At 40.3% G+C, this 12,161-nt stretch overlaps 1 protein-coding gene across 1 annotated transcript in view; it reads left to right on the top strand.

Annotated features, from left to right (window-relative positions):
* The window catches only part of sema6bb (sema domain, transmembrane domain (TM), and cytoplasmic domain, (semaphorin) 6Bb), a 169,867-nt gene extending 157,927 nt beyond the window's left edge, over window positions 1-11,940 (top strand). The window contains exon 17 of the mRNA XM_055047752.1: window positions 3,078-11,940. Within this exon, the coding sequence (XP_054903727.1) occupies window positions 3,078-3,985 (908 nt within the window). The 3' untranslated portion in view covers window positions 3,986-11,940. The remainder of the gene's footprint in view (window positions 1-3,077) is intronic.
* Window positions 11,941-12,161: the final 221 nt, after the last annotated feature.

Raw genomic sequence — 12,161 nt, 5'->3', positions numbered from 1 at the left:
CAGCTGATGAAAATTCAATTAAAGGCTTGTAATTAGATGTGAAAAGTTTCTTCATTGGTCAACTAAGATACTTGCCACTTACAAATGAAGCATTTTTGCTTTTCCTTCACACTTTTTGAGTTTTAGTATAGGCTTTGCTATTTTGATATGTGCACATTACACAAGAACATTCATTTGTTTTCAGCTAAAAACAAATGAATGTTTTTAGTTGAAATCAGAATCAGAATTGCCTCGCAGTCTTGTAGACTATGATTCATGATCTTTATTTTCCATAAGCAACTGTAATTTTTAGCGAAATTAAGTTAGATTAAAATGTTTAGTTTAATTCTAAATCCAAATAATTTTCATGTACTTACTTGGTGTTTCTGTTATTAGAGGTCCTCTCAAATCCCTCAGGATGCAGCTGTGGTTTGAATCCTAAGCAGGGTTACTGTATGTTGTTGTGCTGACATGGTAATTACACTAAATTACTTGGGGGAGAAACATTTACATTTCTTCAATCTGCTTCTGTAGATTGTGACTTCCTCCGACACCCTGTTGTTATACCTGCTGTGTATTTTTCCCATCACAGTAATTGCTCCTTATAGAATCTCAGGTCTGGGTCCAGGCAAGAACATATACAATCGGCATTAATTCTTAGTTTCTTTCTTGTGCATATTAACAGCTTAACATGTACAACATCACCTCTGGTGCGGCGCAGTGGTTTAAGGGTTTTTCACAGGGTTTAATCTACCATTCCTCAGCTTAATGCCGACGCGTCTAGAGTAACACTTTACATTACAAAGCCACAGGCCACATTAATTACCCACCGGGCCAACTCTCACTGCAGGATCTTCTACACAAACAACTTCCCGAGTCCCCATTAAAAAATAATTCATCAAACCATAAAAAGAAAAATGTTTGTTTATTTAAAAATAGAATGACTATTTTTTTAAATACTTTCATTCCTTCTCTCTGCCTTGGCTTTTTCTGCATAGGGTTAGTGAGTAAATGGTTTCCAATTCTTATTAATGATATCCATTAATTTTCTGTGAAAAAGGATTTATTTTCCTGTCCTTGTGGAGACACTTTGCCTCTGCCACTATTGCTGCTGTAATTTAACAACTATTACTACTGTTTGTCTAAGCCCCCAAATGCTCAAGTTTGCTTTAGGCAACTCTCTGTCTTTCTCCCTCTCTTTATCTCTCTTTTTTCTCTTTGTAACTCATTCCTCTTTTCCTCATCTGCTTTTCTCCAATCTGCTTCGCTTGGCACAATTTTATTGTATTCACCGCTGTTGGTCCCAGGAGCTTGTGGAGCCAAAAAACAACTTTTCTTCTGGCATTTTTCTAATTGATCCATGGCAGACTGTGCTGTGGTCTCACTGTAGTCTTGTCTTCAATAATTCATAAGCGTTTTCACAGAGAGGGAGTTCATTAAATGTACTTGTATAAAGATGATATAGAATATTTTCATTTGCGCATGTGATATCCTTCATCCATAAACACACTGATAAATGTTCAAGACATGAAAAGTAGACATTTATTATTCCAGTGCAGTGATTTAAAAGAGAAGGGTTTGCATATTTACTGTAGATAACACCAGCCTGTAATAAAAAATAAAAAAACTTAATGCTAAAGATAAAATAATGGACAAAACATCAGTGACTGTATAACAAATGTTCTAATCCTGGGCATTTCTCAGATGTTGCCTATACATACCAAGTAATTCAAACTGTGACTGCAGTATTAGTAAATTGTCTTAATGCAGCAGTATTGCTGTAAGCAGACATTTGTTGTTTCTGTACTGTTTATATTCTTCTGGCTGAATCAGTTTTTCTCAGCATCTTCATTTCAAACAATCTGGTCAGGGAATACTTTTGCATATCCATGACAGTTTGTGTTGTGATCTGCAAATGGTTTGATACATTTTTCCACACATGAAGCCTCATCCCTTCATATTATTTTTCTCCCACTTCTGGACTTCACCTTTGGGACTTTGAAGTTCTTTCATTCTGACTATTGTGCCGTTTTCTTGAAACTTATTTTTGCTATGCCATTTGCAATGTCTTTGTTATTTATTTATTTTGAATTCTTCTTTGTGCAAAAAAAATAACCAATCTCATGATGCATCAACAAAGGTTTTTTTTATTATTTTTTTTTTTTATGTGTGCTTCATCAGTGGGACTATGAAGTCATTGCCTCTAATTTGGCGTGGTTCATCCCCATTGATCAGCTTTTTTCTTAAGATTTAGTTAAATAAAATATTTTTTCATCATTTGACATTAGAAATTAATACCCTTTGCACTGTGCTGATGTTTTGAGGAAATCATCTCAGCTGCTCAAAGAAGTGGTGATGCTGAGTATTCTGTGCCTCATGAATCTACTTATAGTTGTTTGTGAGGCCACAATAAAGAAAAAGAAAAAGATGTCGTTCGATGATTCATTACTCACGCAGCTCTTCCTTTAACAGGTCATTTTATATAAATATTTTTGCTATTAGTGTGCAGATAACGCATAAGTCATTTAGACTTGTGTATGAGCCAATAAGTGTATGTTTACTTTTGTTCCAAAGTTTTTTTCAAATTTTCTATTGGGTGCCAAAGTAATTTGTCAATTTTTCAATTTAAATGTAATTCAGTCATAGAACGATGATGCAGTTTTCCGTTACTGAATTTTTGTAGATGAATTGACACGTAGTTGCCCTCACCTCTGTTGTTTACTGCAAACATTGCAGATTTTATGAAATGAAAACATTTGATTATTACTCACCATTACTGCCAGACTTGGCTTCTCCCTGTAAAGCTAATGTTGCAAAACATGTTACGGTTGAGAGCCATTCTCAATCAGGAAGACAGTTATTATAGCCATTAAAATCACTATCCACTTTATGTAATGAAGGCAATTAAACAGAGCTACCTTGGCTGGAAAACATATGCTCATTCCCACCCACAGAGGGAAGGGAGAAAGTAAGTTGTTTTTGTTGGCCATTCATTAACTCCCACAAGTTTAATACAGGAAATATTTACGCCATTAAGATGGTTCCACTAGTTGACTGATGACCCTTCTGTCTGTGTGTTGTTGCATCTTTCTCTGCAGGAATACTGTTTCAGGAGAGTTTCATCGAGGAGCCGGATGGCCTGGTGTCTGTAAACCTGCTGGTGGTGTCTGCCGTTTCAGCCTTCTCCACAGGAGCCATCCTCTCTGGTCTCACTGTCTGCTGGATCATGAGCCACCGCCATAGGAACTCCCGCAGTTCTGGAGCCAACGGCGCCCGTCGCAAAAATGATAAAGAGCAGACCATGCTGGGGCAGGGTCGCAGCGGCTCAGTGATGAGCGTGACCAGAACCAGCGGAGGCGAGAGACGGCGCTCTCAGCCAGATAACCTGTTCGTGATGCCCAATGGTTGGCCTAAAGGAGAGATTGACCCAGGTTTATTGCCCACTCCTGAGCAGACCCCGCTGCAGCAGAAACGAGTCATGCGCCTCCCAGACACCGACTGGGACCAGAGCCAGACCTTCCTCACCTCCGTGGGAAACCCGTGTCCCAGCAACGCTGTCATCTACCTGAGCTCCAAGTTCCTGCACGGAGGCGGAGGAGGAGGGGGTTTGGTACGGATAGAGGACCCCGGCGAGGTGGTGCTGCCCCCACACTCTGATCGCCAGCGTTACCTCATCCTTGCCACCCAAAGAGGGGAGCATGGAGGCAGCCGTCCCACCGGCAGCCTGAGGAACTCAGCAGGAGAGTACATCTACCCTGCCACACCACAAGATTCGCCAGATCGACGTAGGGTGGTCTCTGCTCCCACCCCACATGTGGACTACGGAGAACCTCGCTGGAGTCACGAGGTGCTCAACTACAACAGCAACAACGGTGTGCCCTATTATGCCCAGCGCCAGGGCCTCATCAGGCCAGACGTGCACGGATCTCGAGGTCTGGGAGAGCTGGCTGAATTCAGCCACCTTCTGGGCAAGAACATGGGAGAGCATGCCCCCAGTGGCCAATGAGGTGAAGTCAAATGAGCGTTGATGGCGAGCTCTCTGGAAAAAAAATAAATAAATAAAACATTCCTGGCAACAGAAAACTGGAAAATTTCCACCCCTCAGACTCGCCATCCTGATCCGACCTTGTCCTTTCTGTCCTCTCTCACTGTCATTCAATGTTCTGACGTCATTCAGCAAACTGCAGAGAGAGGCAGAGAGAAAAGAGTTGAAAGTTGAGATAATTCTCAAACCATTGAGTTTCTCTGTTCATAACCTGTGGCATGCCACCCACAGTTCATAGCTCTGACACAACAAGTCTCACAGGGAGGTAAAGAGTGGGGCCAAGAAGAAATAGGAACTTTCTTGAAAGGACAACGGAAGGATTTATAACTAAAATAATAAAAAAAATTAAAAAAATATTCCTCGCCAGGGCAAATGTGACAGGCCCCCCTTTGTTCATTCCTGTGTCATGAACGGACCTTCTTTTGGTGAATTTTTTTTGTCTCTGTTGTCTTGTGCCAGTGGCATCCAGCAGACAACGATGTGCTTTACTTTGGATTTCAGATGAGACAAATCTGTTGAAGCTCTGCCAGAGGACCTTGAAAAAGACAGAAATCGTACATCATGTAAGGGTGTGTGTGGCCACAACAACCCCAACCAGCGTCCTGTCTTAACTGTGAAGTATGGCTATATAATGAATTTGGTGATATTGTTTATACAGAAATGATTTTATTGTGTGTGATTTTAAGTGTGATTACCAATCAGAAGCTTAAGCAGCTGATCAATGGCTAGTTAGGGCTGTACAGAGCCATGGTGACGTAAGAGAAAGCAATAATTAGTTAAATGAATGACAATGACAAGAAAAGGACTATCTAATTTAAGTATTTTTTTATAAAATTAGTCTTTACAACAAAGACAAGGACGGTTTCTGGCTCTCCACATGCGTGGGTCTCTCTGACCCGACCCAAAGCGAGGCCTCCCTGGGATCCGTGGTGCATTTGAAGAAGGGGAATGCGAGCTGTCTGGCGATCTGACTGAGGCGGAGAGGCTCTGCCGCTCGGGAGCTCCATTCAGTCTCTTCTGCCGACACTGAGCCTCTTTGTGCCCCGGGCGCAGGAAGAAACTCCGGCCACAAATAACAATTAAGAGTCAGGGATCTGACTCACCACAGCGTAGCAGAATAGCAATGAGGAGAGCTTCAGCTCCATCCAGTCAGGTTTGGGCATCTCCTGTGGCTCACCGGTCCTGGCAAATCACTCAGTCTGCAGTGCGGGGAGGACCTGGGGCCTGAAGCTGCAGCATGGGTCAGTGTCAGGACACAGCTAACCATCACAATGGTCATCCCTGGTGGCTTCGTCCCTTTTCTTTCCTTTCAGTGTGACTCCCAACAAAAGATGGATAAAGAAAACAGATGGTCATGCGCGCACTTGGGTGTGGAGTTTCTCTTTCACTCTGTTGTCTGATCTTTTCATGTTTTATGGGGGTTTTTATGTTTTGTTTTTTTGTCCGCTTTCATCCGTTCTTGATTCAAATGTAGATATGCTTAGCTTTAATCCATATGGGTCAGGGTTCAGTAAAAGGTGATATTTAGCTCCGTTTGTGTCTGTCAGCTTGTGTATGAGAAAGTCTCTTAGGGCTTGTTTACATCACTGTGTTGTTCATATTGAGTGCAAGAAACAGCTTTGATCACCCCACCCTTCTTATGTTTTCAACCCCATCCGCCTTACATTTACAAATAGGTACTAACAGTGTCACTGGTTTGTGTGGGAGCAGTGTATGCTGCTGCAAAATGTAGGCAAAAAGCATCAGATTGGACCTAAAATCCTGCTGAAATAGAACAAGTTGGCTCTTTTCCTTTACATGATTGATATTGTTAATATAACAAGGCCACATGTGTTTTATGGTTCATAACTTAGAGGCTGGCAAAGCCTCTAAAAACAACAACAACAAAAAAGCTCAATAATGCACACTGCCTTGCAAAATTATTTATGCCCTCTGAACTTTCCCACATTTAGTTTCATTGCAGCAGCAAAATTTGTGTATTTATTTTGGGATTTTATTTTGTAGACCAATATCAAGTAGTGTGTTACTGTAAAGTGGAAGAAAAATGTTACATCATTTTCAAAATGTTTTTCAAATAAAAATTCTCAAGTGTATTTGGATTCAGTCCCCTGACTCAATACAAGTGTTAGAAGCACCTTTTGCTGCAGTTATTCTTTGAACTGTGTTCCTACAAGCTTTTCATGTAACATTTTGTTCCTATTCTTCTTTAGAAAGCTGCTCAAATCCAATCAGATTGGATGGAGATCTTTCTACTCGTTTGGATTAAGGAGTGGACTTTGACTGGACCAATCTAACTCAAAGCATCTCATTAAATTTCTTGCTGTAGGTTTAGGGGATTTTTTTCCCGATGGAACCTGTGAGGTATTCTCATTAGCTTCAGCCAGCTTCCCTGTCCTATCAGATTGACATTCAGCATTAGCTTTCCACCAAGCACGCCATGTTCTTTTACTTGGCTTATGGCAGACTACAAACTAAAATAAAGTTACATACAGATGGACTATGCTTAAGCTGAATTTTCTTTAGTGACATCAGAATGAAGGGGGTTGAATAAAAACACTCCTATTTATACAAACACGTGAGAAAGCCATAAATCCTCTTCCTTCCACTTCACAGTTTTGCATTACTTTGTGTTTGTCATAAAATCCAGAAGAAATCCAGAAGAATTTGTCTTGACATGGTGTGAAGAATCTCAAAGGTCATGAACATTTTCTGGAAACACAGTACAGGACCAGTTGTTCCCCCTGATTTATTGCACATTTGACCCAAATGTTGAAACTCTTCTGTAAATTAGGAAATGTATCATGTTTTCATCCACAGCTGTTTGGCAATATGATGGTTCAATGAACTGAGCAAAAGAGCACCGGACCCCCAGGCTGAGTTATAGTGGAATTAAAATGTAGGAAGATAACAGCATGGTGTAACATCCAGAAGGACAAAACCATTTTATTAATGAGAAACCTGGTGACAGAGACAGTCTTGTCACTCTGCCTCCTCACCAAATGCTACTTTTAATATTTTCATTTTTTTATTTTGTCTCAACCTCTTTCAATTACATTCATGTAAGCAAACCAGTTTCCCCCCATGTAATTAACCATTGGCATATCAGTTTATTTTTGTTGGCAGTAAACTATTTTTTTTTATGAATAATGCATAGTTATGACAGAATGCTCACATTTCACATAACTTAATTTTCCAGTTTTATTTTCAGAACATCTTAAATCACACTATCCACTGGTTGCGGTTTTAATTTCTCTTCAAGGCCATTTTATGCAATGAAATGAGACATTATAGATCGAAGAACAATAATAACTACACAGTAACTACACATGCCAGAAGCCATTATTTGTGTAAAACGTCCTGCAGCAGGTTTAAACTGATGCATGGCTGGTATCAAGATTCCTTTGGATGATAACTTTTAGTTGTATCTAAAAACGTTTGATATCAAATGACAAAAAGTACAAAAATAGACATTCTTCAAAGGGTGAAATGACAAGCCCCTCACAGTCCACAAAGAGCAAAGAAAGCCTATTACTTTCTGAAAATAAAATCACACCTTTTGTTTCCTTTTAAGAGTTATTGTTTGTTTTAGGAACTAATTTATTGCCATGTGTTATCTTGTGTATGCAAAAGTTAATATTTCTTCTAATATACTACCATTACTTTCTCAAGTAAAAAGTAAAAATCTTTTTAAAAATGTTTTACAATTCGCCTTGTTGGCTTACCTTTCACTTTTCACAAACGTGTGGAATAAACCCATGGATCACAAGTCATTCATTTAGAATTTCAAATATACTAAGAAACTGAATAAAACAAAAACTGCATTTCTGTTGCCTTCAGGATATTGATAAGACATTGTCTTCCTTTTAGAACCGATAAGCATCCGAATGGGGAGCAGCACCCATCAAACATCGTGATGCCCAAGCAGTCTGTTCAAAGCCTTTCTTCAGTCTGCATAGTAACCATCTGCTGTACTGGCCAAAAGATGGTGGTCGCCTTCACCACTTCCCTTGTCACTTCATATTTCAACTAAAATGTAAACCACAGCATCAGGGCAACCAGAAGCAAAAAACGCATCAGTCTCTTTCTCGCTGATAAACACATTCCGTGTATGCTTGCTACTCTAAATAACCTGAAGCTGTTTTATGCTGGTCTGTTGTTTTCTCTATTTAAATAAATCTGTTGTCCTCAAAACATGGGAGTTTATCCTCATCTCTGTCAATAAATCAAGCATAAACTGTACTTCATAGAGCGATACAGGACTCTGCAAATGTATAAGCAGCCATTTTCAGACTCCCTGTATAACAAATCACATGACAAATGTGTGTGGCCGATTCCCACACTGTCTGAAATAATCAGTTCTCAAGAATGGAATGGGTTTGCTGACATCGTAATGGTGACTAATGTTAAACTCTCTGTCAATTACACTTACCAGCTTTATGTGAGGAAAGTCATGAGTAGTGTAAACACATGTTTGGTGAATGGCAAAAATAATGTCACCGATTTCAAACTATACCAAAATAAAAGCCCTCTGACCAAGAAGTTTGCAGACTGTCAAACTGGCTAAATAAGTTTTCTAAGAGAGGGTAGGCTAACCTGCTTCTTACAGTGAGAGCTTTGAAAAATTTAGAGAAAATATGTTGCTGCAGAAGAGGCTTGGACCTTGTGAGGCAACATGCATTGCACTGCTGTGAGGCAAACAGCTTGGAAATGGCTTACAGAAACAGTACTGCCAGTGTGAAACTATGGTGAAGAATGCTGAAGGAAATATACATTAATTTATCCAGAACACAGACAGCAACAACAGTCTGCTTGGGAAGACGTCCAGCTTCTGCTGTAGGATGTGAAGTGTGGTTCTTCAACCTGTCCAAATGCAAACCTTTTCTCAAAATGTACTCTGGCATGAGCTGAGAGATTTTCATTTGATATACAATGACAATGTGTGTAGGAAAAAAAATACATGAGGCAGTCCAGTTAAAAAGATTTATAAAAGCAAGACCAAGCGTAGGAGGTCAGACAGGCAAATGTGATCTTAATGCATTACTCCCTCGCTACATTAGCGCAGTGTATGCTTTACACATTCGACCCTGAAACGGGTCATTAGTGTCGAGGACCGCTCCACTCTGCAAACCTCAGCCTCTCATCCTGATCCCGTGTCCCCATTTCTGGGTCTTTATATGCACGTTTCCGAATGTGGCCTCTTTATCTGGGCCCGGCGTGCCCACCCAGCCGTGTCCTCACTCCGCATCTCTTCTGGTGTTTCACTAAACATGCTTGATGAGGCAAAGTACACGCCAAGCCCCTCTAATGGCTTGATGTGCCCCCTGAGAAAGATTGCTGCAGACAGGTTGTCTCTGAGGGGGAGCTACTCGTTCAACCAGCGCTTTCTGACCCTTCACAGACCACCAGCCACACGCACACGCAGACACGCACAAGTACCCCGTTTGACAAATTGGGGAATGTAATTGAATTAAATCAGAGATGAAACTGGAGCCCGACACAGGCCGGTTCAAATAAAGGTAGAGCACTTCATGATGTTATCTTCCTGACTGCACAATTTGATTACTTTAGTTCAACATTACAAGGCAGCCAAAGTATTCAGGTATAATCTCATACAGGCAAGTCTGTTTATTAAAGCCCTCATCCTCCCTCATTTATATACTTCACGTAATTCCCATTCCTCTTCCTGCTCTTCCAGCAGCTGCTCTTTGTGTTTTTAAGCCCCTTTGGCTGGGAACCTATTGGTATTATCTCCACTAAGTAAAAGCCAGAGTTTTCATTGTGTTTTTTTCACTGTTAAAGGTCTGCAGGTTAATTTAATGATTCAAAAACAGAATTTTTTTTGTCACAGCGCCCCCACCCTCATCTAATTCATGTCAAATCCTAAATGCTAAGCTTGTTCTTTTACATGTTTATCCAGGTTCTCGTGTGAGAAATTGCTTTTCTTTGGCGTCACAGATTGAGTTGGGAGTTTTTTTTCTTTTCGCCCATCTACAGTGGTTTGCATAAGTATTCATACCCTCAGGACAATTTGTCATAATGTACCGACTTCAATGTATTTTACTTAACAGACCATGACAAAGTAGTGCGTAATTGTGGCTGGATTGTGAAGGATATATCCTTTTTGAAAATCTTTGCAACTGACATTTTCAACTGTAACTACAGCTGTATGTTTCTTTTTTTTTACTTGCAAGTCCTCTAGTTCTGCGAATCTACATAAATGTGTTGTTTGCCGATTTTTTCCCTTCTTTCTTGCTTTCTTTCTTTCTTACTTCCAAAATAGGAAAAAAAAAAAGATCTCCACAGCAAGACGCTGCAATCACCAGTGAAACATGGTGGTGTCTTTATTTATATTTGGTGACTATAGGTTCACGCTTATATGTGCTAGTCTTTCTCCACACAGAGCTGTGGAATAACATTTTTTATTCTGGACTTTTTTGTGAAAGATTTTCCTCTTTTGCTTCGGGCCAGATTTGGTCTAAATTATGCTGCTTGTTTACTATTCTAAACATTTTTAACCAAACTCCAGCACATCTGTATTTTTCACTTAGATTAAAACTTCTGAAAGCTATTTGAATTAATGTGGGGGAATTAGGATAAAGGGGACAAAAGGGAGCTGATTGCAAATGCACATCCAAACTTTCAGATGATTTTTTTAAACCATGCGTCATGTTCTTTTTTAGTTCACAGTCATGCACCAATGGATTTGTCTAATACTTAAAATTTCTGGCTTGTGGTTGAAAAATCGCAAAATGTGAAAATCCCCAACTGGTGTGAATACTTTTGCAAGGAAAAAGAAAAAGCTTCTCTGTTTCACATAAATTTCCACTTGCACGCTGTTATCTTGTGTTTTTGCGCTTGTTGAACACACCGTGCCGCTGTGTGTGTTGGGTTTGGGGTTTTTCCACTACGTGGCCCTGCAATGTGAGCCCTCAGCAGATAACTGCCGTCTCGCCCCCGTCTGCATGTTCCTCTGCGTCCAAAAAGTTGTTCAGAGATGGGGACTAAATTCAAGAAAGACGCATCATCAAGCTGCTCCCATCCAAGCTGCTCCCATCCAAGCCAACGTGCGACAGGAATAAGCACAAAAGCAAGATTCCAATTGACATTTGCGGTTTTGTGAACTTGTAGGTGTGTTTAGTCGGCACTGATGATTTGTTGATTTTTTTTTTTTTTACATTTTTTGTGGTAAATATTTGATTTAAATCTTCTGTGTGATGTTTCAATTCTCTGCTGTGCCGATTTTTTTTCAGTGATGACAATGAAGCTCAACCTGATGACTATCATTATTATTTTTATTATTATTATTATTATGAAGCAGTACTGTGAGCACCGAAGTGTTGTGTCCTGATCAAGTGATGAACTACAAGAAGAGAGGAAGTAATTTAACTTATAAAGACTAATATGGAGTCTTCTGCTACTGTGAAGGATCCCCGTCATCCTGTCGCCCTGACCAGTGGCTGACCTCCCACACTTCTAGTAAGCCCAAAGGTGGGGTGTTTGGGGGCAGTGGGAGCTTTGAGATGGCTGTCATCAGAAGGCAACACATGTCCCTGCTATGTGTACATAACCTAAATGCTTACATGTAATTTCAGTGCAGTAGCTGCATGACAACACAGCCTCCGTGTGTGTGTGTGTACTGAAGTAGCGATGTGTGAATTTGTACCGTACATGCAGGTGTGTGCGCTCGTGTCCACAAACAAACGTCTCTCTTGTCACACAGAACACCAAACACATGCATGCACCCTCTGACAGCTGCACAGCACACACACACAGGCACACGAAAACCGTACTCACTCCAGCAGTTGTTCACCGTCCACCACAATGTCCTGCCTGTCACTCCGCATGGAGACTTTGCTCTGTGTCAATTTTCTTATTCTAATAAACCACTCAGACATTCTTGTCTAAGTTGTGATCGACTGCAGTGTCTTTGACTTTTTATTTACCTCCTGTGTTTAGCTAAAGCAAAATGTAAAATGTAGCACAGCGAGTTCCTCTACAGCGGTGTATGGATAACAAATTTCACAACACGCCTTTTTTTTTTTAAAGGTGCACTGCAGAACAAAATTCTGCAAAATATATCTGATTACAAACTCACAGAGGAGGAATTTTAACTCATTCTTTTCATAATTGTTTGAAG

Source organism: Poeciliopsis prolifica, unplaced genomic scaffold (genome assembly GCF_027474105.1).
Source record: "Poeciliopsis prolifica strain line A6 unplaced genomic scaffold, Auburn_PproV2 SCAFFOLD002, whole genome shotgun sequence".
Taxonomy (NCBI): Eukaryota; Metazoa; Chordata; class Actinopteri; order Cyprinodontiformes; family Poeciliidae; genus Poeciliopsis; species Poeciliopsis prolifica.
This window is presented reverse-complemented; position numbering and strand designations above follow the sequence as displayed.